This window comes from Coregonus clupeaformis, unplaced genomic scaffold (genome assembly GCF_020615455.1).
Source record: "Coregonus clupeaformis isolate EN_2021a unplaced genomic scaffold, ASM2061545v1 scaf0101, whole genome shotgun sequence".
Classification (NCBI taxonomy): domain Eukaryota; kingdom Metazoa; phylum Chordata; class Actinopteri; order Salmoniformes; family Salmonidae; genus Coregonus; species Coregonus clupeaformis.
Genome location: NW_025533556.1, coordinates 407,263 through 435,000, shown reverse-complemented (window position 1 = coordinate 435,000; position 27,738 = coordinate 407,263). Strand labels below are relative to the sequence as shown.

The 27,738-nt window shown below is 43.7% G+C and overlaps 2 protein-coding genes across 6 annotated transcripts in view; one reads left to right on the top strand and one right to left on the bottom strand.

Annotated features, from left to right (window-relative positions):
• The window catches only part of LOC121552356 (endoribonuclease ZC3H12A-like), a 20,708-nt gene extending 17,029 nt beyond the window's left edge, over window positions 1-3,679 (top strand). For all 3 annotated transcript variants that reach the window (XM_041865220.1, XM_041865222.2, XM_041865221.2), the window contains 4 exons: window positions 968-1,107; window positions 1,313-1,547; window positions 1,785-1,891; window positions 2,403-3,679. In XM_041865220.1, the coding sequence (XP_041721154.1) occupies window positions 968-1,107; window positions 1,313-1,547; window positions 1,785-1,891; window positions 2,403-3,421 (1,501 nt within the window). In that variant the 3' untranslated portion in view covers window positions 3,422-3,679. The remainder of the gene's footprint in view (window positions 1-967; window positions 1,108-1,312; window positions 1,548-1,784; window positions 1,892-2,402) is intronic.
• Window positions 3,680-6,364: 2,685 nt separating this feature from the next.
• Window positions 6,365-27,738, bottom strand: part of LOC121552425 (TGF-beta-activated kinase 1 and MAP3K7-binding protein 2-like) — a 74,384-nt gene continuing 53,010 nt past the window's right edge. The window contains exons 2-8 of one of the 3 annotated variants that reach the window (XM_041865356.2): window positions 20,390-20,588; window positions 18,571-20,290; window positions 14,088-14,248; window positions 12,084-12,177; window positions 10,951-11,046; window positions 10,476-10,577; window positions 6,365-7,859 (exon numbers count right to left, since the gene is read on the bottom strand). In XM_041865356.2, the coding sequence (XP_041721290.2) occupies window positions 7,720-7,859; window positions 10,476-10,577; window positions 10,951-11,046; window positions 12,084-12,177; window positions 14,088-14,248; window positions 18,571-20,290; window positions 20,390-20,491 (2,415 nt within the window). In that variant the 5' untranslated portion in view covers window positions 20,492-20,588 and the 3' untranslated portion in view covers window positions 6,365-7,719. The remainder of the gene's footprint in view (window positions 7,860-10,475; window positions 10,578-10,950; window positions 11,047-12,083; window positions 12,178-14,087; window positions 14,249-18,570; window positions 20,291-20,389; window positions 20,589-27,738) is intronic. The other 2 variants (XM_041865357.2, XM_041865358.2) reach the window with 2 other exon arrangements.

Sequence of the window (27,738 nt, the reverse complement as noted above, 5' to 3'; positions counted from 1 at the left end):
AACATGCTTGAAATAATCAACAGGTGATAGAGGGAGGTGTTGACACTATAGCCGAAACTGAGAGGAACAAAACGAGAAGTTCACTTGTCATAAACCAGATGTTATTTTTTCCAACACAGATCACGTGTCTCAAACTAAAGCTGTGTTTTTTTTTGTGGTTTTGTTTTGGGGGGGGACTGTTGCTGAACATTTTAAGGATTCTACTTCTCAGGCATACTCACTCCTACTCTTACTCAACTCTGGGATACATCTCAGTGACTGTGCAGTTCGCTTACAAAGCAGCCTTTGATTACTCAAGTCCTGAGTTTCCTTGTCCCTAAAAGTCTCTGTCTGTGGGGGAAAAAAGCTTTAACTCCAAAACACTACCGAAACTTTCTAAGCAACGTACATCATTCTACTAATCATTGTGTATTTTCTATAACTTGCTATTGTTGTTGGGTTCAGTGCCCTGCCCCAGTGGCTTTATAAGCCAGCGAGGTCTTTTATTTGGTGTGCCTACCACTTCCTGATGGTTGAGTGCAGGGAAACCCCACGCTATATATAGTGCGGTCTGTATAGGCAAATGATCCACTCCCAGTGAGCTGCTGTCAATCGGGCTGGGAGGCCTTAGTACAATAGGTCTTAGGCCTATCTAAAGGCCTGCTGGAGACATCACACCACCACTATACAGGATGCTGCAGCTCACATGATACAAGGTTACAAAAGTGTAACATTATATATTCTCCAAGACTTTCTGTTATTCCAGTTTATGGTCATTTGGAGAGATAGTTTTCCCTTTAGACTGGTTTCTGGGATTAAAGGACAAACAACAGTCTCTTTGCTGTGGTTATGCAAAAGAGTTCACATGAATTGGAGTAGGTGAGTCACACAGCTAGCTGGCTTCCTGAAAAGGAAGAAGAGATGTGGCAGTCATTTTAGAACTGAAAAAGGGAAGCTCATTTTTCTACTGTGGCTCCTGTCTTTGCAGCCATGGCAACAAGCAAGTGTTTTCATGCCGGGGGCTGCTGCTGGCAGTCAGGTGGTTTTTGGAGAGAGGTCTCCGTGACATCACAGTGTTCGTGCCCCTGTGGAGAAAGGAGCAACCCCGTCCTGAGGCCCCCATGACAGGTAGGACACACACCTGTTATACTGTCTGACCAGGGCTAGATGGCACTGTGGAGCCACAGGTCACCAACAGATCTCATTATGGCCTATTATAACTGAGAAATGTTATTAACACCCGATGTAGTGCACTACTTTCTTGTCTTTTTAATGATATGATATGATCCATCAACTCTATGGAACTCTAACCTCTCGTCATGTGACCCTGCAGATCAGCACATCCTCCATGAGCTGGAGAAGAGGAAGATCTTGGTGTACACCCCGTCACGCTGCGTCAACGGGAAGAGAGTGGTGTGCTATGACGACCGCTACATCATCAAACTGGCCTACGAGTCCGACGGCATCGTTGTGTCCAATGACAACTACAGAGACCTGCAGATAGAGAAGCCAGAGTGGAAGAAGTTCATAGAGGAAAGGCTGTTGATGTACAGCTTTGCCAATGACAAGTAAGTCCCAACACTAAGACTCACAGCATCTAAGAGGGTACCTGATGCAGGGCCTATAAGGGGGATATAAACCATTTTCATTTGGGGTTGGCATATATGAGAGATGGTATACCACCTGTTCCACCACCTACACAATCCCTCCTGCTTGTATACTTGTAATACATCTGTAATGAAGACATGACTTCAAGAGTTTTAGCCATCATGTTTACATCATATTCATATTACTTTATATTCAAGGTTCATGCCTCCAGATGATCCTCTGGGAAGGAATGGCCCGACAATTGACAACTTTCTGAGGAAAAAGCAGTGGACCTCAGAAAACAAGCAGCAGCATTGCCCGTATGGTTGGTAGATATTTTACAATACACACTTTTATTTTCAGTTTCCTTCCTCATTCACCTGGGGGTTTTGACTGTAACTCATCCAATGTGAGCCAGCTAGTTTGTGACTAGTAGTTGGGTCAGTTGTGATTTCATTTGGCTGTCTGTCAGTCGGCTGTTGGCAATGAGAGAGCAGCGCCACTCCAAGGCCACAGCACCACTCACAAACAAAATACCTTATTATCAACACCCAGGATAATAGCGCTAACGGCAGGCCTGTCAGAGGAGTACAACGGTCCCTCATAGCACTCTGCCGTGTACCTAGGGGAACAAAAACAGGCTGGAGACTAGACATAATTTGTTTGCTTTGCTAAGTGTGTTTACAGTACTAAAGAAGGGGGGAAGAGCGCTTTATAGTAAGTGCACTCAGACAGACGCACATCCTAGTTGACAGTCTCTTTAAAAGAGTTACAGGGTTACATATGTGAGCCATGTTTTGAAAGCCCATAAATATTCCTTATATGTTTCTTTCCAGGGAAGAAGTGTACTTATGGAGTGAAGTGCAAGTTCTACCACCCAGAGCGCTCCAACCAATCACAGCTGTCTGTGGCAGATGAGCTTAGAGCCAAGAGCAAACCTGCTGCTCAGACAGACAGGGAGTGGCCATTTCTCCCCTCAGGGCCCAGGCAGGAGCCCCATATCTACACATCCCCTTATGAGCTGGATCACACTACTAATAATCTATACAGATATCCATCCACACCGCCTCCCTTTAGAAAAAATGAACATTCCCATTCCCATTCCCACAGGGCTTCGCCTAGTGATCAGTTCACCAGCCAGAGAGAAACAGGCAGCCCAGCTCTACACCAGAAGTCCAGCCTCCGCCTCTGCCCCAGCCCAGACACTGACGAGGCCTTTGGCTCCCTGGAGGCCTCCCTATCCATACTTTATGTCCAGGACCAGACCAACAACACCAAGGGGCCGGAGGTGTCTTACACATACAGCAGCGGGGTGGCCGGCTGCAGTCAGGGCAGTGGGGACGTCTACCCCTCCAGCACTTACAGCAGCCACAGTCACGGCAGCAACACACAGAGGCTCAGCCTGGGTGGGCCCTCCTCGGGAGTCCACTATGCCCCCCAAAGACTGCCACAGTGTGGCTGTGACCACTCACAAAGCTGTGAGTGCAGCCAGTGCATGTACGGCCACCAGCATCTCCAGCCACAGCTAAGAAAGAGCTCCTATGCTGTTCACAGTCACCCCATCCATTCCACAGAGCAGCTGTACTTTCAGAGTCCTCTCCCACAAAGGCAGAGTCACAGCCTCCCAGAACATAGCCTGGGACAGGGCCTCTCTGGTGAGAGAGTGGAGATGACCAGGTCCAATGCAGGTAAAGCTCCAGATAGTGAGCAGAGGAGGTGTGTGAAGAACCAGCTGAGCACCCTCTTCCCCCCCAGCATGGTAGACTATGTGATGTGTCTGTACCCACACACCCTCAACATGTCAGAGCTGGTGCCTCTGATCCAGAGGTTCAAAACCAGCCACGTTCCCTTCTAACGTGCAAGACCTGTGATCCTTTCTCTGTAAGCATTAAACACAGTCAAGTGCAATGCACTACCGTCTCCTGAATGATGCTAGTTCATTTTGAATCTAGCATTGACTTAAAGATTATCAAAGCAGCATGTGTTGTTTTATCATGTAGCCTCAAACTGAGGGAAGGTATTCGACAAAATGGGTTTTTCCCTGTACGGTATGCAGAATAATACTGTCCTTGTCATTTGTTTGTTGTCCATATTAAACATAAGTCCTTGAAAATTGTCTGATGATCTGTCTCCTTTACCAATTTACACTGCCAAGTTTCCTGAACTTTATCATACCAACTATTTTAGGTCTCTACTGCCATCTACTGGAATGAGGAGAAATGAGCCAAAGACAATCGTCATCACATCACTGCAAGTCAACAACCAATGGAATGGAATCAAAATGTGGAATATCTAGTAAGAAATCCAGAATAGATTTTTTTTTATTTTTTACAAATAACTTATCTGTTACAAAGACAGTTTTCCCAGCTAAAATCAAAAAAACACTTTAGATATCCAAATTAGTTTGTTTAATTAATAAAACATTTATGAACCGACTCGTCACACCGAGCTGCAGATAAATTCTTTGGGGTCTTTACAGAAAAAAAGTAATAAGTGCTTAAGAGACAACTAAGAATTTCGCTTCTACCTAATCAGTTCTTGACAATATTAAGCTTTGGTAAAAAAAAAAAAAAAAAAGACAAAAAATAAGATTTGTGACTACATAGATTGTCAATACAAATGCCATTCTAAGGCAGTTATGTATGGCAGCATATCACAACATGTGAAAAACTTCACAAACAAACTATTCCACAATTAAGATAAAATCATTACAATGGTAAACTTTTAAACTATCCTCATCAAACAAAAGCTTCACAGGACAAATTAAACCAAATAAAAACATGATTATAAACTGGGTGGTTCGAGCCCTGAATGCTGATTGGCTGACAGCCATGGTATATCAGACCGTATACCACTGGTATGACAAAACATGTATTTGTACTGCTCTAATTATGTTGGTAACCAGTTTATAATAGCTATAAAGCACCTCTGGGTTTTGTGGTATATGGCCAATATACCACAGCTAAGGACTGTGTCTTAGCCGTGGTATATTGGCCATATACCATACCCCTTTCGGGCATTATTGCTTAATTATAGACACTATTTTCTCTCACTTTATTAGAAATATAACAACGGCACTGTCCTAATTGTCTTTTATTTAGAGGAGATATTCTAAACCTCTGGCCAGGGGGAGATACGGTAAAGCACATACCTATATAAATATCTGCTGATTTGAAAGAGGAATACTTTAAAACATATTCATCCTGATCTTTGGAACACTTACCCAATTTATACTGCATAGCAAAATATTTAGATTCTGAAAGCCCTCAGGAAACAGTCGCCTTCCACCAAGCTGTACATTAGCAACACCTTAATACAATTACAGTGAGGGAAAAAAGTATTTGATCCCCTGCTGATTTTGTACGTTTGCCCACTGACAAAGAAATGATCAGAAAAACGCATGTCAAAAATGTTATAAATTGATTTGCATTTTAATGAGGGAAATAAGTATTTGACCCCTCTGCAAAACATGACTTAGTACTTGGTGGCAAAACCCTTGTTGGCAATCACAGAGGTCAGATGTTTCTTGTAGTTGGCCACCAGGTTTGCACACATCTCAGGAGGGATTTTGTCCCACTCCTCTTTGCAGATCTTCTCCAAGTCATTAAGGTTTCGAGGCTGATGTTTGTCAACTCGAACCTTCAGCTCCCTCCACAGGTTTTCTATGGGATTAAGGTCTGGAGACTGGCTAGGCCACTCCAGGACCTTAATGTGCTTCTTCTTGAGCCACTCCTTTGTTGCCTTGGCCGTGTGTTTTGGGTCATTGTCATGCTGGAATACCCATCCACGACCCATTTTCAATGCCCTGGCTGAGGGAAGGAGGTTCTCACCCAAGATTTGACGGTACATGGCCCCGTCCATCGTCCCTTTGATAAGGTGAAGTTGTCCTGTCCCCTTAGCAGAAAAACACCCCCAAAGCATAATGTTTCCACCTCCATGTTTGACGGTGGGGATGGTGTTCTCGGGGTCATAGGCAGCATTCCTCCTCCTCCAAACACGGCGAGTTGAGTTGATGCCAAAGAGCTCAATTTTGGTCTCATCTGACCACAACACTTCACCCAGTTCTCCTCTGAATCCTTCAGATGTTCATTGGCAAACTTCAGACGGCCCTGTATATGTGCTTTCTTGAGCAGGGGGACCTTGCGGGCGTTGCAGGATTTCAGTCCTTCACGGCATAGTGTGTTACCAATTGTTTTCTTGGTGACTGTGGTCCCAGCTGCCTTGAGATCATTGACAAGATCCTCCCGTGTAGTTCTGGGTTGATTCCTCACCGTTCTCATGATCATTGCAACTCCACGAGGTGAGATCTTGCATGGAGCCCCAGGCCGAGGGAGATTGACAGTTATTTTGTGTTTCTTCCATTTGCGAATAATCGCACCAACTGTTGTCACCTTCTCACCAAGCTGCTTGGCGATGGTCTTGTAGCCCATTCCAGCCTTGTGTAGGTCTACAATCTTGTCCCTGACATCCTTGGAGAGCTCTTTGGTCTTGGCCATGGTGGAGAGTTTGGAATCTGATTGATTGATTGCTTCTGTGGACAGGTGTCTTTTATACAGGTAACAAGCTGAGATTAGGAGCACTCCCTTTAAGAGTGTGCTCCTAATCTCAGCTCGTTACCTGTATAAACACACCTGGGAGGCAGAAATCTTTCTGATTGAGAGGGGGTCAAATACCTATTTCCCTCATTAAAATGCAAATCAATTTATAACATTTTTGACATGCGTTTTTCTGGATTTTTTTGATGTTATTCTGTCTCTCACTGTTCAAATAAACCTACCATTAAAATTATAGACTGATCATTTCTTTGTCAGTGGGCAAATGTACAAAATCAGCAGGGGATCAAATACTTTTTTCCCCTCACTGTACCAAAGTCCGTCTTTCTTCCATCCGACTCGAAAGCTTCTATTCTGATGCAAGTTTTAGGATGAACTGTAAAATTCATGCGTCTCTTGGCACTGAGGTGTAAAAGTCCCCAAATATTAAACCTACATTCCAGTTGTCAGATAAGATGGCAGTTTGGCATTCTGCTTTTGAGCTTTTTTCACCAGTCCAACAGCTCTTGCATCCTAAAAAAACTCCTCCATCTTTCTTTCGACTTTGCTGCATCTGCAGATCGTACACAGGAAATTCAGCATATACATAAGCGATGAACGGCAGACTGAGCGGACGAAGCTTCATGACTGCATAGTTTTCATACAACTGCTCCTCTTTTTTCCCGCAATGCTTCAATTCTCACAGAAATCAAGTAAAAAGCTTAAAAGGGACACCGTGCTTATTGGTTTGAAAGAAAATGGAAACAAAACAAGACAAAACAAAGTAAATAAAGTCTATAAAGCTATACTTACAGGAAATACAAGTGATTCATAGTGAGAAAGAAGGCATTTAAGGCACATTCTAAAATTATGTACAGTAAAAAGCATAAGGGTATTTCCTCCCTCCATGTACTGTACACATAAAGCATGCAATTTAGTTTCCGTTCTTTTTACTGTAGATTGAAGAGACGCAGATTGATAAGGGACACTACAGAGGAGGACAAGAGAAAAGTTATGGTGGCAGTAATAACACTGCAAGTTTCCCCCTGTCATCCTCTAGAAACAGCAACCAAACAAATAGTCCACAAGTAGTCTGTTAGTTTTCCCTTCAGGTGTGAGGTGACGGCTGACCAAAGTTCCCATTCCTGATTAGGCCATCACAGAATAAAAAAAATCTGCAAATGCACGTTGGCACCCATGTTGGCTTACGTGTTTGTGTGTGTGTGCCATCACACTGCAGGACAACAATTTGTTAATACTGTATATGGAAGCAGTGAGGCATTCCCAGGGGTAAAGTCACCTGCCGAGCGTTGAGCAGGAGGAGGGAGAGGGGGGTGACCCCACGCATGCAGAGACTCCAAGGTGAGGTATCATCCAACTCTGCTGGCTTACTAAAGTAACACAACCTGTAAACACTATCCAGTCAAGCCTTCAGTGGATAGCATTCTACAAACCTCGGAGGAAAAAGAAACAGGCCCAAAATGAAAAAAACTACAAACCCCTGTCCATTCATTTTCTTACCACTAGAAAAAGAAAGAAAAAACAGTCTTTTCTAATGTAGTTTCTTTGATTCTCATAGAAAAGTGGAGCGGGCTGTGGGTATTGTCGGCGTCTTTGTGGCTCAGAAGTGCCGTGGGAACTCGCACTGTTCACAGCGGTTGAGGGCGGGGTGGTTGAGGAAGGTGCAGGCCGTGCAGCTCCACTGCGTCCCCTCGTCTTCCTCCTGGTCTGCTACAGTCTTTACGCTCTTACTGCTCGACTCTGGATGGAGGGAGGGAAGGAGAGAGAGAGGTAGAATGAGAGGAGTTAGTCACCCAACAGACTACAGAGATAAACACACAGACACACAGTCAGCTGTAGGCAATGAACATCAATCAAAATGGGGTCAGACTGTCAAGGGTTGTTCCTTCAAATTTTACCCTTGAATATTAGGGGAGTATCTAGCTATCTCCATATACAGCGCTGTTTTGTTTTCTGCAATAAACCTGGAATTTTGTCACTGCACCACTGATGGGTTGAATTGGCAGTTGGTAGTTGGTGAATCACTGTTTCTCTTTCGCTCTCCAGGATGTGTATTGCACAAGAAAACGCTTAATGCTAAGGCAGTGTCAGAGCGCTAAATGTTCAAAAAGCAACAACATGCAAACCTCTCATCAACAAATGCACTGAAGGGATGACTCAACTTGCCTAGTTAAATAAAAAGTTATTCACTAGGAGTCAATGGTGCTTTCTTTGTGTGAAATGGCAACATTTGATCTGAAGGTCATCTGTTGTAAAATTGTTATGAAAAGGTGTGCAAGGTGGATTGATTCCCCAAAAAATAGTTTACATTTATTTAACCAGGGGAAACCCATTGAGACCAGGGTCTCATTTACAAGGGTGCCCTGGGAACAATAAACCAACATGATCTATCTCAATACAACACTATAAATGTACAATTACACATTCAAATTCAAAAGCTGCAGATAAAATTACACATCAATCAAAACAAGTGCAGTTCTCCTTCTGCACATTCCTCATCAAAGTCCCGGACTCTGTGGAGATCTGCGAAACGTCTAGAACCAGCCAGTCTTGAGAGCGAGTCTGATGGTGGCTGGATTTCCAATTAAGAAGTGAGGTGAGGTAGTATGGGAGTTTCTGGAGAAGTGCTTTATACACAAATAGCAGCCAATGTTGGGCTCTTCTGGTAGCCAACAGAACTATATAAAAGGCAATGATGTGTACGAAAGGTTTTAAAACAGAGGCTGCTGCGTGCATGTAGATTATATCACCATAGTCAAGTACTGGGAGGGATGCTTGAATAATCTTCCTCTCGTTTTCAAAAGTAAGGTAGGATTTATTTCTATAAAGGAAACCCATCTTAATTCTCAGCTTCTTAATTCTCACCTATTTGGTAGATGGGTCAAAATAAAAAGCAGACATTGAATATCCCTTTGAGCATGGTGAAGTTATTAATTACACTTTGGGCGGTGTATCAATACACCCAGTCACTACAACCGCTCAGGGATTTCACCATGAGGCCAATAGTAACTTTAAAACAGTTACAAAGTTTAATGGCTGAGATAGGAGAAAACTGAGGATGGATCAACAACATTGTAGTTACTCCACAATACTAACCTAAATGACAGAGTGAAAAGAAGGAAGCCTGTACAGAATACAACTATTCCAAAACATGCATCATGTTTCCAATAAGGCACTAAAGTAAAACTGCAAAAAATGTGGCAAAGAAATGAACTTTATGTCCTGAATACAAAGCATAATGTTTGGGGCAAATCCAACAAAACACATCACTAAGTACCACTATTCATATTTTCAAACAGTGTGGTGTTGCGTCATGTTATGGGTATGCTTGTCATCGGCAAGGACTAGGGAGCTTTTTAGGATAAAAATAAATGGAATAGAGCTAAGCACAGGCAAAATCCTAGAGGAAAACCTGGTTCAGTCTGCTTTCCAACAGACTCTTGGAGACAAATTCACCTTTCAGCAGGACAATAACCTAAAACACTGGAGTTGCTTACCAAGACTACATTGAATGTTCCTGAGTGGCGTAGTTACAGTTTTGACTTAAATCAGCTTGAAAATCTATGGCAAGACTTGAAAATGTCTGTCTAGCAATGATCAATAACCAACTTGACAGAGCTTGAAGAATTGTAAAAATAATCATGTGCAAATATTGTACAATCCAGGTGTGCAAAGCTCTTAGAGACTTACCCAGAAAGACTCGCAGCTGTAATCGCTGCCAAATGTTACTCTAACATGTATTCACTCAGGGGTGTGAGTACTTATGTAAATGAGATATTTCTGTATTTCAATACATTTGAAAAATATTCTAAAAACATGTTTAACTTTGTCATCATGGTGTATTGTGTGTAGATGGGTCAGAAAAATAATAAATTTAATAAATTTTGAATTCAGGCTGTAACACAACAAAATGTGGAATAAGTGAAGGGATATGAATACTTTCTGAAGGCGTTGTATGTCATTTATGACTAGAGAAGCAGCCGAGATGGTGCAGTGTCCTGGCCTAAGGCCTGACTGGTGAGCATTCAGAATACATTTTATATCTAAAAAGGACTGCAGCTGAGAATTTACCAAGAGTTCTAATATTTTCGCTAAACATGAAAGTTCTGAGATTGGGTGATCATTATTTAGATTGCAGGGATCACCACGTTTGTGGATGGGAAGAACACAGAGCCTACCCAGTATGAAGGTGGGAAGGGGAGAGGTTGGACCCCTGGGACAGACAGATGGACAGACAGACAGACAGAGCTACGGGTACCAACCCAGAGGGACAGACAAAGGGACAGAAGGACGGACAGAGGGACAGGCAGAGACAGAAAAACTGAGAGAGAGACAGACAGAGCTACAGGTACCAACCCAGAGGGAGAGCAGCAGGGGGAGGAGGGGCAGAGGAGGGTTCCATGGTTAGGGTGGAGGTAACATTAAATGTTCTCCTGTCTGTCCCCAGGCCCTCTGGCTCTGACAGGTCCCAAGCACAGGATGAAGGGAAGGAAGGAAGATATGTAGGAGAGGAATGGCAGGGAAACAAAGATGACAGATGCAGAGGTGAAAAATACAGCATGTATGAATGAAAACACTAACAATGCCAGGTTTTACAGATAATTGAATGAAAACACTTAAGATGAAAGAATACATGCTGTGATGAGAATCATCTAATCAATGCAGACTTGACCAGGATATCAATAAATAAATACCTGTTAGAAACCATCACAAGTACCGATCTAAAGCCCAATTACCAATAGATATTAATTTATGACAAAGTTTAACACCAAAAAATGACAGATGGAAGTGGAAGCAGAAGAGGCGACCGTACAACCTTATCTAAACTTACCAACAGATAAAGTACCTTTGGGTTTGGGTGGGACAGGACCTAGGAATCCAATGTTGTCATAGAAGTTATGAATGGCACTGGGATTAAAGTGTGGTCCTGCAACAAACCGAAACAAGAGATTGCAATACAGGACAGAGACTGCACCAAAGCCATCATAAGCTAAATTGAAATAGTGAGCATCAGTATAACATATGAACATACATGTACCAGTCACACATACAGACCTAAGTACAGACCCAGTCTTAAAACTGCATTGTTGGTTAAGGGCTTGTAAGTAAGCATTTCACTGTAAGGTCTACACCTGTTGAATTCGGCGCATGTGACAAATACAATTTGATTTGATTTGATTTAAAGTCAAACACTGCAGTCCAATACCTTACGTTATAGGCCTATACCACAAAAACAAATAAACTCAGAAAACAAACACAAAACACTTTACTCCTAACATAGTTGTCTGTTGGTTTCAGTAAGAGGCACTATTAATTTCTGAGGCACTTTTGTTTTTCTGTGTTTCACCTGTGTGACTGTGCTAGCTGGTGTATGAAATCATGTCAACCATGGAGAGCTGCCAGGGGGCCTATAAATCCCTTTTTACCAAGCAGCAACAGGATGCAATTGAGGAAACAACTGGTAGTTAACACCACAATGGCAGCACCTTGACTGCGTGTGCCGAGGGGATGTGACCAGACTAGGCCTGGCAGATGCAGACCTACTACTACTACTACTACTACTACTACTACTACTACTACTACTACTACTACTACTACTACTACAACTACAACTACAACTACAACTACTACTACTACTACTACTAATAATAATAATAATAATAATATAGCTGTACTGTACACTCCACAAGTCATGTTCCCCGTCTCTGCCTCGCTCTGCTACACTGTACGTTCCCCATTACAGAATACACAAACACTACTAAACATGAGTACCAGGCTGAACCTGAACCTAAAGCTTCCTTGCATTGCAAAAGACTGCATGTTAAAACACCACAGTACACCATAAGCACACTGGACGTACAAGCACATGTATGCACACCACACACAGAGAGCTGGTGTTACATTCATCACAATACTGACAAGCACACTGACAAGCAGACCCACAAAACCAAACGAGCCTCCTACCTTTTGTTTGAAGGAGATCGATTTCTTTAGTTAAGCAGTCAATGTCGATCTGCAGTATCCTGTTTTTGCATCGCAACTGCTGCATTTCCTCAATCTGATAAGAGAGAATGAATCAGGGTCATATAAACCGCCATTTCCAGACTGCTGAAGAGACAGAGTGGAGGAGTAGAGAGACTAACAGTCTAGGCACAAGCTATACTGTCCAGACACACAACACAAGCCTATCATACGTCAATGGAGGTGCAAGGAGCCAAGTGGGCTCTCCAGATCTCTCTGGCCTAGTGAATATACAGAATACACAACACAAGAGCTACTGAGCTCAACTCCAGACTTTTAACTTTACCTTCCATGTCCCCTTGTTCCTCCCCTGACTAACACACAGTGATAGCTGACAAAAACAGCTGATTCAACAGAAAACTCAAAGCACCACTTGATTTTGCGGTCTGATATACACTGCTCAAAAAGGGAACACTAAAATAACACATCCTAGATCTGAATGAATGAAATAATCTTACTAAATACTTTTTTCATTACATAGTTGAATGTGCTGACAACAAAATCACACAAAAATTATCAATGGAAATCAAATGTATCAACCCATGGAGGTCTTGATTTGGTGTCACCCTCAAAATGAAAGTGGAAAACCACACTACAGGCTGATCCAACTTTGATGTAATGTCCTTAAAACAAGTCAAAATGAGGCTCAGTAGTGTGTGTGGCCTCCACGTGCCTGTATGACCTCCCTACAGCGCCTGGGCATGCTCCTGATGAGGTGGCGGATGGTCTCCTGAGGGATCTCCTCCAAGACCTGGACTAAAGCATCCGCCAACTCCTGGACAGTCTGTGGTGCAACGTGGCGTTGGTGGATGGAGCGCGACATGATGTCCCAGATGTGCTCAATTGGATTCAGGTCTGGGGAACTGCTGACACACTCCAGCCACATGAGGTCTAGCATTGTCTTGCATTAGGAGGAACCCAGGGCCAACCGCACCAGCATATGGTCTCACAAGGGGTCTGAGGATCTCATCTCGGTACTGGCCTGTCTCCTGGTAGCGCCTCCATGCTCTGGACACTACTCTGACAGACACAGCAAACCTTCTTGCCACAGCTCGCATTGATGTGCCATCCTGGATGAGCTGCACTACCTGAGCCACTTGTGTGGGTTGTAGACTCCGTCTCATGCTACCACTAGAGTGAAAGCACCGTCAGCATTCAAAAGTGACCAAAACATCAGCCAGGAAGCATAGGAACTGAGAAGTGGTCTGTGGTCACCACCTGCAAAACCAGTCCTTTATTGGGGGTGTCTTGCTAATTGCCTATAATGTCCACCTGTTGTCTATTCCATTTGCAAAACAGCATGTGACATTTATTGTCAATCAGTGTTGCTTCCTAAGTGGACAGTTTGATTTCACGGAAGTGTGATTGACTTGGAGTTACATTGTGTTGTTTAAGTGTTCCCTTTATTTTTTTGAGCAGTGTATTTCAACAAACTCACAGCTGCACGCTTAACGTAAACATGACGTTGGGTGAAAACATGAGGAGGAAATGTGTGAGTGTGTGTTTTTTTTAATTGCCCCAAAGAATCATGGATTCCTTAGAAACATACACCATGTGACGTAGGAGTGAATTGTGAAGTCAAATTGCCATGGATCTCTACTAAGACTGAGCAAAATGTAAAACATACCGTACCCATTTGAAGTAATTTCTTATCAAGTCGGATATCTATGAAGATAATATGCAGCTAAATCTATAGTAAACAAAATAGAACAAACTAAACGCATGAATACAGCACACAGGAGGCTGCTGAGGGGAGAACGGCTCATAATAATGGCCGGAACTGAGCATATGGAATGGCATTAAACACCGGGAAACCATGTGTTTGATGTATTTGATACCATTCCACTTATTCCGCTCCAGTCATTACCACAAGCCTGTCCTACCCAATTAAGGTGCCACCAACCTCCTGTGACAGTAGCTGGGAGAGTAGTGTCTGTGGGGCCTTACCGAGGGGATTTGGGACTGGGAGTTGGATCGTTCTAGCCGTCTCCTGGTCAGATCGTTCTCCATCTCGTTGACCTCCTCTTTTAGCTTCTCCAGCTTCTTCTTCTTCAGCTCCAGCTCATGCCACAGCCGGTCCATACGGGCCTTCTGGTGAACCAACAGGGCTGCAAGATACATAGTACACATTAACACAAAAACACTGACATGGGGACAGACTGATGGCTTAGACCAGTGCTCTCCAATCCTGTTCCTGAAGAGCTACCCTCCTTTAGGTTTTTGGTATTTTGGTATTTTAATAGGATCCCCATTAGCTGTTGTGAAAGCCACAGCTACTCTTCCTGGGGTCCACAGAGAACATGAAACATGACATAATACAGAAGATGAATAGACAAGAACAGCTCAAGGACAGAACTACATACATTTAAAAACAGCACACATAGCCTACTTATCAATACAAAATATCTAGGTCAAACAGGGTAGAGGCGTTGTGCCGTGAGGTGTTGCTTTATCTATTTTTTGAAACCAGGTTTGCTGTTTATTTGAGCAATATGAGATGGAAGGGAGTTCCATGCAATAATGGCTCTATATAATACTGTACGCTTTCTTGAATTTGTTCTGGATTTTTGGGACTATGAAAAGACCCCTGGTGGCATGTCTGGTGGGATAAGTGTGTGTGTCAGAGCTGTGCGTAAGTTGACTATGCAAACAACTTGGAATTTTCAACACATTAATGTTTCTTATAAAAAGAAGAAGTGATGCAGTCAGGCTCTCCTCAACTCTTAGCTAAGAGAGACTGGCATGCATAGTATTTACAGTGCCTTCGGAAAGTATTCAGACCCCTTGACTTTTTCCACATTTTGCTACATTACAGCCTTATTCTAAAATGAATTAAATAAATAAAAGTCAGCAATCTACACACAATACCCCATAATGACAGAACGAAAACAGAAATACCTTATTTACATAAGTATTCAGACCCAGATGTTTCTACAACTTGATTGGAGTCCACCTGTGGTCAATTCAATTGACTGGACATGATTTGGAAAGGCACACACCTGTCTATATAAGGTCCAACAGTTGACAGTGCATGTCAGAGCAAAACCCAAGCCATGAGGTCAAAGGAATTGTCCGTAGAGCTCCGAGACAGGATTGTGTCGAGGCACAGATCTGGGGAAGGGTACCAAAACATTTCTGCAGCATTGAAGGTCCCCAAGAACACAGTGGCCTCCATCATTCTTAAATGGGATTAGTTTGGAACCACCAAGACTCTTCCTAGAGCTGGCCGCCCGGCCAAACTGAGAAATCGGGGGAGAAGGGCCTTGGTCAGGGAGTTGACCAAGAACCCGATGGTCACTCTGACAGAGCTCTAAAGTTCCTCTTTGGAGATGGGAGAACCTTCCAGAAGGACAACCATCTCTGCAGCACTCCACCAATCAGGCCTTTATGGTAGAGTGGCCAGACGGAAGCCACTCCTCAGTAAAAGGAACATGACAGCCCGCTTGGAGTTTGCCAAAAGGCACATAAAGACTCTCAGACCATGAGAAACAAGATTCTCTTGTCTGATGAAACCAAGAACTCTTTGGCCTGAATGCCAAGCGTCACGTCTGGAGGAAACCTGGCACCATCCCTACGGTGAAGCATAGTGGTGGCAACACCATGCTGTGGGGATGTTTTTCAGCTGCAGGGACTGGGAGACTAGTCAGGATCGAGGCAAAGATGAACGGAGCATAGTACAGAGAGATCCTTGAAGAAAACCTGCTCCAGAGCACTCAGGACCTCAGACTGGGGGCGAAGGTTCACCTTCCAACAGGACAACGACCCTAAGCACACAGCCAAGACAACGCAGAAGTGGCTTCGGGACAAGTCTCTGAATGTATTTGAGCGGCCCAGCTAGAGCCCGGACTTGAAAACAATTGAACATCTTTGGAGAGACCTGAAAATAGCTGTGCAGCAACGCTCCCCATCCAACCTGACAGAGCTTGAGAGGATCTGCAGAGAATAGGAAAAACTCCCCAAATACAAGTGTGCCAAGCTTGTAGCGTCATACCCAAGAAGACTCGAGTCTGTAATCGCTGCCAAAGGTGCTTCAACAAAGTACGGAGTAAAGGGTCTGAATACTTTTGTAAATGTGATATTTCAGATATATATTTTTAAATACATGTTCTAAAATTTCTGGAAACCAGTTTTGCTTTGTCATTATGGGGTATTGTGTGTAGTTTGATGAGGGAAAAAAACTATTTAATCCATTTTAGAATAAGGCTGTAACGTAACGAAATATGGAAAAAGTCAAGGGGTCTGAATACTTTCCGAATTAGCCCCCTAATTACAATGAAGAGCAAGATGTGCTGCTCTGTTCTGGGTCAGCTGCAGCTTAACTAGGTATTTCTTAGCAGCACTTGACCACATGGCGGGACAATAATCAAGATAAGACTAAACTTGAGCCTGCAGGACTAGCTTTGTGGAGTGTGTTGTGGAGTGTGCAGGTGGTGACCACAGACCAGAACATCTCTTTATTACGAACAGACCTCTCCCCATCTTTACAACCATTGAATTTGTATGTTTTGACCATGACAGTTTACAATCTAAGGTAACACCAAGTAATTTAGTCTCCTCATCTTGTTCAACAGCCACACCATTCATTAACAAATTTAGCTGAGGTCTAAAGCTTAGGAATGATTTGTACCAAATACAATGCTCTTAGTTTTAGAGATGTTCAGGACCAGTTTATTACTGGCACCCATTCCAAAACTGACTCCTTGTTAAGCGTTTCAGTGACATCATTAGCTGTGGTTACTGACAAGTACAGTATATGGTTGAATCATCAGCATACATGGACACACAGGCTTTGTTTAATGCCAGTGGCATGTCATTGATAAAAATAGAAAAAAGTAGAGGGCCTAAAGAACTACCCTGCAGTACACCACACCCTACATGTTCAACATTAGAGAAGCTTCCATTAAAGAAAACCCTCTGAGTTCTATTAGATAGATAGCTTTGAATCCACGATATGGCATAGGTTGAAAAGCCATAAAACGTACACTACCGGTCAAAAGTTTTAGAACACCTACTCATTCAAGGGTTTTTCTTTATTTTTACTATTTTCTACATTGTAGAATAATAGTGAAGACATCAAAACTATGAAATAACACATATGGAATCATGTAGAAACCAAAAAAGTGTTAAACAAATCTAAATATATTTTATATTTGAGATTCTTTAAATAGCCACACTTTGCCTTGATGACAGCTTTGCCCACTCTTGGCATTCTCTCAACCAGCTTCACCTGGAATGCTTTTCCAACAGTCTTGAAGGAGTTCCCACATATGCTGAGCACTTGTTGGCTGCTTTTTCTTCACTTTTCCTGAGTAAGAATCATACAGTTGCATAATCGTTCTTCATTTCATGGCCTACTTCAGAAAGGGCTTTTGGGGGATTCAACATTAATCCTGGGAAAAACATAGCTTATAACGCTTCATAAGAAGTATTATATTGTCTTATTATGTATTCATAAAATGCTATATGCTATACGGAAATGAGCTGTCCCTGCTTTTCTAATTGTAACATACAGTGACAGTCTAGGCCTACATAAACCTTTCACCTCAAGAACTACTACCCCCCCATGCACAGAAATACCAAAGTAAACAACAAAAACAATACCAGGCCAAGCCAAACTGGGAATGTCATGTGAGCCAGAGAGGAATGCATGGAGAGGGCTGCCTGCAGTGAGAGATAAGGGGCAGAAGACCCAGGCTCAGGGCCTTGGAGAGAGAAGAGAAGCCCCACAGTCATCACAGCAGCATGAGTGAGCGCCTAGCGAGGGCCACAGGCACTGACTCACACGTAATCCAGTCAAAAGTCCAAAAAAGGAAACACTGCGCTCCAACACATTTGACTCACACTGCCGCAGTCAAAGGGCTGTCAGCGTAAATCCAGCATTATTGCAGCCGACTCATGCTGCAGTCACACCCCTCTCCATGCGAGTCACCTTTAAGAATGTATCTACTCCCTCAAATCAGGCTTAGATGAAGCAGGGTTTTAAGACCGATAGCTTTTTAATGAGACCAGTGTCTACACAATTTGGTTTTAAAAATGCATTAGTGTCATCATATGGAAATCCAAGTTAAAACCAGGCATAAACGATACGCAATAGTCAAATTACTTTCTTGGCAGAATGCAGTGAAAAATAATTTACTACTGGTGGACAAAAATGTATACTATTCCTTATTGTTATGAGGGCAAGTTACTCTCTTAAAAGTTCCTGCAGCCTCTTTCAACCATTATACTTTGTAAGTGGATGTTATATATGGCCACTTGACTTTTGTTGCACAACTTGATCTTCATGTGACTGAGGGATACCATAGTTCAACCTAAGAATTGCACAACGAACTGTATCCTGGTGTGTTTATATACTTCCATAGACTGTGACCGTCGACAACGCAAAGCAACTAACAGATGAGAGAGTTTAGTAACCCTAATCTGGTCTCACCTTGTGTGTATGCTGCGTCGTCTGAGCCCATGCTGAGCCTGCGTGGCTCGCTGGGCCTCTCCCTGTGTACTGACAGCGGGTCTGAGAGATGATGTGGGTCCGGCTCCACAAAATGGTGGTCCGAGGGGAGGCTAAGGAGGTTGGTAGCCTCAAAGGTGGGGGACACGACGCCGGGGGATACCGCTGGGGGCTTGTTGGGGGACACGGTGATTTTGAAAGTGTACTTGGTGTTGGGCTGGGTGACCACCACTCGGGGCGAGGTGGCCGTGCCTGCCCCTCCTATAGACGCGCGGGACTTGGGTGGGTGGTGGTGGATGTAGGCGGGGCCCATGCTCACCTGGCCCCCCATATTCCGGGGCCCCTGGGACCCGTGCGGAGGTGGTTGAGCAGAGATGTAGACGGTTGGAGGGTTTCTGCCCCCACCGTCATCGTTATTAGCAGTAATGTAAAACTTGGGCTGGGAGCGAGAGCCGGATGAGGCCATGATGGCCTCGTCAGAGGGGGTGGTAGCAGCAACAGTGGGCGGGCTGGCAGAGATGTAAACAGTGGGCTGGCTGCGGCTCAGACCTGGGCCTCCGATGGACAGGGGGGTGGTGGTTGGGCCAGGGGCTGCCCCGACAGAGGAGGAGGATGAGGGGCAGGAGGAGGAGGTGGAGGAGTTGGAGCGGGGGCCACTGCTGGTGCGCAGCACGGCCGTGGTCGTGGTAGAGTTGCTCCTCTGAGGAGATTCAAGTTTGATCTCTATCTGGTTCTTGCGCGGTCCGGTGGAGATGTTCTGGATGTTGTACTGACTGAAGGAGGGCATGCCAGAGGAGGAAGCACCAGAAGAGCAGCCCTGACCTCCAGAGGGGGCCTGGAGGATAGAGGAGGGGGCCTGTGGGTTGGTGGGGGAGCTGATGGGCATGTAGACATGGGACGTCTGGTGGCCCTGTGACTGGTGCTGTGAGGTATGTGAGGAGCTGTGCTGGTGCTGCTGGGAGGAAGGGCCTGTCCAGGAGCCAGGCAGTGAGGTGGGATGGGAGATCTGGTAGATCTGCTGCTGGGGCTGGGAGGTGGGGCTGTACTGGGCCCTGCCCGCCTGCTGCTGAAGCTGCTGCTGGCTCTGCCAGGTCGTACCGCCAGACTGGGTCACGTAAGGCCTTATGTAGATAGAGTTACCCTGTGGACTGCTCAGGCCGGACTGTGTATGGGGCCCGCCGTGTATGTGCAAAGAGGTGGGGGTGTTGCGACCCGTCTGGATGTTGGGGGCCAGGGTGACGGTGATGGGGTTGAAGCGGGGAATCTGCTGGCCATGTTGGCCCATGGACTGTCCTTTCCCCCCCAGCTGGTAGAGTCCCAGGTGCTGGGGCGGCTGGGTCTTGCGCGTAGGCTCCATCACGCCAAACACATTGAGGCTGGAGGGCACCTCCACCGGGGCTGACTGGGGCTCCTGCTGGAAGAAGTCACTGTTCGGGGGCTGTCCTGTCTGGAGGGGCCCGTCACTCAGGCTCAGGCTGTGGGACAGTGTCCTGCTGCCGTTCATCCTCAGGCCGTCCCTTCCCGGGGTCGCATGCACATTCTGAGACTGAGACTGCAGGCCCAGGTTCAGCTGGGTCATGGGATTCCGGAACCTGATGAAGCTGGGGTCGTCGGTGTAGTTAAGGTTGCCTCCTTTGCTGTACAAGTAGCCTAGGCTTACCTGAGACAGGTACTCACAACAGGCGTCCAAATTGTTGTTATTCTGAGGAAAAGATAAGGTTAAAATCAGTCATTTTTGATGAGAACTTGTGTTACAATATATATAACTAATGGATTGAAAATGAGGAGACCCCAGACTCACCTGCAGAACACACTGGGACACAACACCCTCTGGAACTTCAGGGAACTTCTGGCGCAGGTCGTGCAAAACCTGAATGTCAATCTGGTGGCTTCCCTGGGCCATTCGTGTATTGCCAGGTCAGGACTGCTCTGCTTGCTCCGTTCAGCACACAGACAATGCCTCAGTGGTGGCAGCACCTCAGCCACAGCTTGAGCATCTTCTGGAAAACAAACACAGAGTTGATTAGGCTTGTACCTACAGTTGTAACCGAACACACACACACAGCAGTTCCTGGTTTCCCACTGTTTCATACTCATACTCTCTTGTTCTACACACAGTAAAGAGACAGTGTGTACTGTATTTGTACCAGTCTGTGTTTTGAAAGGATGTTAATAACAAGGTATGCCTATGCGTGATGCAGTGACAGGAAAGCAGGGAGCACATAGCAGCCTATTCAAACTTCATACTAGTGAAAAACACTTGGGGGGGTGGGGGGGTTGGGTCACGACCCCCTAGAGGATTTTAAGAGGTCGCAGGACTTGTGCAAGAATAAAAAATGTATACAATGAAACAATTAATTTGAAAGGTAACCGCCACACCTAAAGTTTTATTTTGAAAGGATACCGCTACACCGCTTATTTTTGCTGACTTTACACGTGCTGTGCATCCGCAGTGGTGAAATGGATAGCTACGTTCGGACTCTGAGGGTCTTCGCGCTGCACTCACTCACTGACCAATCCAATAACATTCTCGCCCCACACACACACACTGATCCAATAAAAATGTTTTGTTTTAAATGTGACACACCCAATCAGATAATACAGATCTTCTTGTGTTCTGCAGGCATTGCACATGTGGATAGTTAGCTGTCATTGAAGTAATGAATACTAGCTGTCAGAGTAAACTCATGGACAAGTTTTAAAACGTGCAGCTCCCTCGTCATCTACTGCTGCTTCCAATGTAAACAACAAGGCAGACAACCCGGTCCCTGTCAAGAAGAGATATGGTTTTACATAGGGTGCGTTCGTTAATTCGCTCTGGCTATCTACTCCGATTTCAGAGCACTCTCATCTGAGTGTGCCAGAGCGCAGAATAACTGATTAATTTACGAGCACACCCATATATAGAAGACAGTCAGGGTTAGTGTAGACCGTAGTGCAACGAGCCTATGCAACGAGCTGTTAGCTAATAAGAGCATGAAACCCTCCAAAATGAAAAGTCATCTGGGGACCAAGCATCCAAGCCACAAAGATAAGACAGCTTACTTTTTAAAAAGGAAATGTCAATATCTGGAGGCCTCACAAGATTCATTGAACAAGGTATGCAAGGTACAAGAAAAGGCACTTTGTGCATCACACCTTGTGGCCCAGCGCATTGCTAAGTGCAAAAAAGTCCACACCAGCGCAGAGGATCTCATACTCCCTGCTGCGATTGATATGTGCACTGAAATCTTGGGAGAGTCAGCCGCCAACAAACTTAAAACCATACCCCTATCTAATGACACCATGAGGAGGAGAATCCAGGACACAATGTGCCAGACATCAGAGCAAATGGCCATTACACACTGCAACTTGATGAATCCACAGATGTGGCTAACCATGCAATTATATTGGTCTATGTCAGACACGTCTGGGATAATAATTTCGAGGAGCAGATCCTTTTTAGTGCTGATTTGCCCACCACCAACACTGCAGAGCCTGTCTTTAACACAATGGATACGTACCTGGGCTCCATGGGACTGGCCTGGGATGGGTGCTTCGGTGTGACCACCACAAGTAATCTCTGCCCGAACATTTCGATTGTGAGGAATGGCTCGTGTAAGTTGCCTACCTCACTGATATTTTGGATCATCTGAATTCTCTCAATGTGTCAATGCAAGGGAGGGGGCACAATCGATTTTAACAGAGGGACAAAGAGGATGCCTTCAAGATGAAGCTTACCATTTGGGCAAATCATGTTTCTAACGGGAGGATTGACATGTTTCCCAATGCTGATTTCAAGATTCAGAATCTGATCAACAAACCGTTAAACACCATCTTCTCAAGCTGCTGGGAAAGTTTTGCGACTACTTCCCAGAGGAGAACAGGAGACAAGACGACTGGATACGGGACCCCTTTCGAGTGGAGATGGGAAGCGTCACGTTGCCAAGCAACGAAGAGGATCAGCTGGTGGAGCTGTCATTCGATCACGGACTGAGCATACGCTTCCCGGAAACGTCACTACAACAGTTCTGTTCTGGTGCAGCGTAGTGGGAGAGTATCCTGCTCTCCCCTGTCATGCAATCAGAATCACGCTACCGTTCAGCACTACCTATCTGTGTGAAAGTGGCTTCTCTGCTATGGCCGTGCTGAAAACTAAAAGCAGAAACAAACTGGACAGCCAGCATGACCTACGAGTTGCCCTGTCACCCATCACCCAGACTTTAAATAATAAATAAACGTATCAAACTAAAGAAACACCCCAAGCTTTCCCACTGATAGGCCACACACACACTTTTACATTTTTAGTCATTTAGCAGACGCTCTTATCCAGAGCGACTTACAGTTAGTGAGTGCATACACTCACTAACAATAAACAAGTTAATGAGTTATTGTTCACTATGTTAATTATTATTGTTAATTAACATTAATTTTACATTTTATTGAACTGTTTAAAAACTTACACCTTTAAAAAAAACTTTTCACGGTTGTGAAGCTATTGGCATTGTAATTGATGACTAAGAATTCCTAATGATTGTTGTTTTTTCTATTTTAAACACTGGTATATGTTACTGTTCATTAACATTATTGGACTGGTTTTGATGTCATGTTCTGAGTCTCTAATTTATTACACCCCACTCCTGAACTGGTCGCCTAATTAAATGGCTTATTCTCTTCAATTGATAATAAATGTTTTCTCTGTTAATATGGCTGTGTAATGACTTTCTTTAATACCATAATTGAGACAGTCTATGTTGCAAGTGAAGCCTGCCCAAGAAGGCAGCTGCAATACAACATTGCAAAATGTAATCATCAACAGTCCATAATATTGTGTCACCACTCAATTGTCATTGTCAAATTTGGGTCCCCAGGCAAAACTAGTTGAGAACCACTGGCCTATTTCATTATGGTGGGGAGCTTTCAAAACAATATTTCAGAAACCCTTGTAATATATGAAAGGCCTTCATTTCATAGCCCCCCCCCCAAAAAGCCTCTTCATAAAAGAGTAGGAAACCACCTTGGACTACTGAGGAAACAAAGCCTTTTCAACCAATCTTAACATCAGCATTCTCTTATTAAGGACAGAGCAGACCCAAACAGTAGTTCCCAGTATTGCAGCGATCTACACATAATCATCAGTTAAGCCCCAAAGTCACTGCCAGCACTACAGCGGAGCTTTGAGGCAAGCAGAAACACTGCTTCACTTCTGATAAACCAGCACAGAGCATGGCGTAGCAAGACCACACAGTGTGATGCTGACCTTCAAGAGCACGAAATTGAGGCTATTTTTACCCTGGTGAATATTTAGCAGAGGAGAAGAGCGGATTAAGAATTCGATTTTCACGAGAATATCACAGTGAATGTCAGAGGAGCTTTGAGGCAAGCAGAAACACTGATTTGGGGTAAGTGTACCTATTAAACCCACTTCCATCTTTGGATTCAAATAAAAAAGAAGAAAAACATCATTTTCTGCTGTTTAATGTTTCAACCAATTCATCTGGTTGTTATATCATAACAGGTTTTATTCTAAACCAATCTGAAGTTTTATTATCAAGTTATTCACAGTTATGTCTTAGTTCCCACTAGTGGCCAATTTCAAAGCTGCAAAAAAACTTGGTGTTGAGGCTAACCTCAGATAAACACATTTTTCTGATATTTTGAGTACTTTCTCAGATAAGTGATATATGCACATGATAGCATATTTCATAGGCATTAAAGGCAGTGTAGCACTTATCTCTCAATGCCAGAAACACATATAATAGTAACTTAGAGCACAAATAATCTCTAACTTCGTAAAAACAATCCAACAATGCCCCACAGTCAGCATCACACGATGAATGAAAAACTTTGTAAAAAGTGGGATACATTTGTGAGAATGAGGCGGTGTCACGACTTCCTCCGAAGCTGCCTCCTCTCCTTGTACGGGCAGGCTTCGGCGCTCATCGTCACCGGCCTTCTAGCCACTGCTGCTCCTCATCTCATCATTCCATTTGTTTTGTCTTGTTTTTACACACAGCTGGTTCATATCCCCTCATCAGTACCTGTATAGGTATTCCCTCTGCCCCCCATGTCTTTGGGTGTGATTGTTTTCATGTGGAGGTGTCGTTAGCTCGATGGAGCTTTATGTATTGTATCACCGGGATATTCGCCCGTGTGCTTTGTTTTCTCCAGTGCGCCGTTTTACCGCACTGTAGTGTTTTACGCATTGCTGCGCACCGCTGTATTTGCCGAATAAACCCTTTATTCTGTGATTTACCCTCCTGCGCCTGACTCCGTCCAAATCACCCGCTACAGGCGGGCAAATTGGGCGTCTACTCTTCAATCTGCGGGGCATATTTCATCCCTGAGAACTTCCACAGCTATCAACAGAAGGACGATTTCAGCAAGAAGTTGCTTCTCAAAGTGGATGTTGTCTCTACCATTAATGTGGCTTCTAAGCATCTCAAACAGCCAGCAGCACCAGCAGACAGTGAGAATGCTAATGTTAGCTAGCTAGAGCGCATTTAGCTCACATCTTCCATCTAAATAACACTAATAAAACGAACCAAATGTAAACATGTCTGCCAGCTGTTGGTAGCTAACTTCTGATGCTGTCATACTGTAGATAGTACAAACCTATAGGAAATAGTAGTTTTGGCCGTGACAGAGGTCACTGTTACTGTATAGAGCAAGTTTTCAAGGTGTTTGTGGGGGCTGCGCGTTGCGGTAATTCAGCCAAAATGAAATGCGACGCTTCGGTCAAGGATCCAATTGCGGATCTGGTAGCATTTTGGAAAAGCCCCAGAACCATGCTTTCTTTGGAGGGGTGGATTGTGGATCTTGCGTTTGGAGCTTTCCGTCAGTCTTTGTGGTTTTTATATGTGGGGAGCATAAATTGTACAATTGTAAACTAACAAAGAATGTTCGTTAGAACCCATGTATATTAGTTAACATACAGAACCAACTACATAAATATGTTAGGGTCCATTATATGCTACCTGGACTTTAATGACTATTTCTTGGCAATTGAAAATATGGGTTTTTCATGCTAGCAGTCGTGCCTGCATGTCACAGTCTCACAGTAGCAGCATAACTTGGTGAACTACAACAAGATAATAGATTTCAGGCATTCACAGCTTACAATGCATTTAGTCTTATTTTACTGTTAAATTAACTTTGACTTGTTATACATAGATGCCATTTTAGTAAATTTGACATTTATCTCAGGTGGACTTAAAGGGCACAGCAGCACAAAAAGAACTTCCTCAATATATATAATGTAAATGGCAATAAATAAATATTGTTCAATATGATCAATACTAACTTTGCATAATAGCGTAGTCTATATTGTATATTTATACCCCAAACCATTGGTTTCCAAATATTGTATGAGTAGACTTTGCTGTTCTGTCATTTTCACCATAAATCACTATTGTTCCAATTAAGCCCAGTATGCTTTGAAACACATGGGGATAGTATTTTGACATCCCTAATATTCAATGAACATATGCATAAATATGTTTCTTTGTTCAGATTTAAGTTGATTAAAACACACAAATTACAGGTAGATTTGAAACGGTCTTTAGATAGGCTTTAGGAAGTCAAGTTTAACTAATTAACAAGAATAGCAGTACAGCAAATGTGAATCAGCTTCCAGATATTTCATCGAAAGTTGTGTGTTATCATCTTTGTGCATGGCGTCTTATTCACAGATGGCCGGTGTGGGTGCAGGTTTTTGTTCTAAACAAGCATAACACACCTGATTTAACTAATCATGTCTTGATTGAAGTCTATGATTAGTTGATTAGTTGAATCAGGTGTGTACTGGTTGGCAAGAACAAAAGCCTAAGTCCACATTGATATCTGTGGATATGATTGGACACCCCCCTGTTATGAGTCCTACTTTCATGATGAATAGTAATGATCAGTTTATTTTAATAACTTCAGGGGAGATTAATATAATCCAATTTGACATAAGAAATGTTGGTTTGTAAGTTTTGAACATTAATTAAAATGTATAATTTAAGAAGTGGGCTTCTTTGGAACACCCATGGGCTTAAAGCTTACATTCGGTACCCATGAAGCCCAGTCTGGACTTTTCACATATTTGATGAAATATTTGTACTGTATGTCTTATTAAAGCGTTTTGTAAGTAAAGTAATAAAACTTCACATGAGAGAATCATTCATTTTATTAAATTAATTTAAATTAGGACAGTATATGTTTGAAAAGTCTAAATGTTGATTTTGGTGGGCTTAAAGGCATCCACGTTTCCCAGCCGAAACAGTTTGATAGAGTTTGTGCATATATTATGACAACATTTTGTGACGTTGGTACGTTTTTTTTCCGGCTGTTCAGGCACATAAATTATTTTCGGTAGCCAAAGTCGGTAGCCGAAGTCTACGCCCCTTCGTTGGTGGTTGGTCAACAGTAGGGATTCTTCAATAACGTCTTTGTTGCCATTCAACAAGAGATGACTCATTTTCATGCACATTTTCTAATTAAGAAATACTGCACCAAACATCTTAGTTAGATGTAAAATTGCACAACTAAGATCTCCACGGCAAAATTTCAAAATGAATGACAGATTTCTTGAGTTATCTTAGATTAATTCTGACTATTTTGAGGAAGTGCATACTTGCTACGGCTTCTCAAAATGCACAAACAGTGCTATTGCCGCTTTTTCCGTTTTTTCAAGCGAAGGTCTTTTAAGGGAGTATGCAAGCACACTTGTTTGGTTCGTCAGCATTCTTCAGTTTGGGTGTCGCTGAACTCGGCTAGGCGATAGCCGAACTGAAGCATGCTGACGCCTTTGTAGTTACACTTACCCTACTTCTGATAGACCAGTACAGAGCGCGGAGCAGCCAGGCCACACAGCGTGATGCTGACCTTCTCAAGAGCACGGAATTGAGGGTCTTTTTACCCTGATGAATATTTAGCCTATACAGAGCCGAGGAGAACACTGGATGAGGAGGAGTGAAATTTTCACGAGAATAGCACGGTGTAGCATGGCGAATTTCTTTTGCACATGCCCCCACGCTCTTGACCTATTTCTAACCACACTCTTTCAAAACATCCTCTAGTGGGAGGCTCAGAATATGCTATTGAAAACATTGTGACAGTAGCACACACGTGCTCTATTCTGCTTCTAAACCGGCGCTGTAGGCCCAGAAAAGCCTGCAGAGATCAATC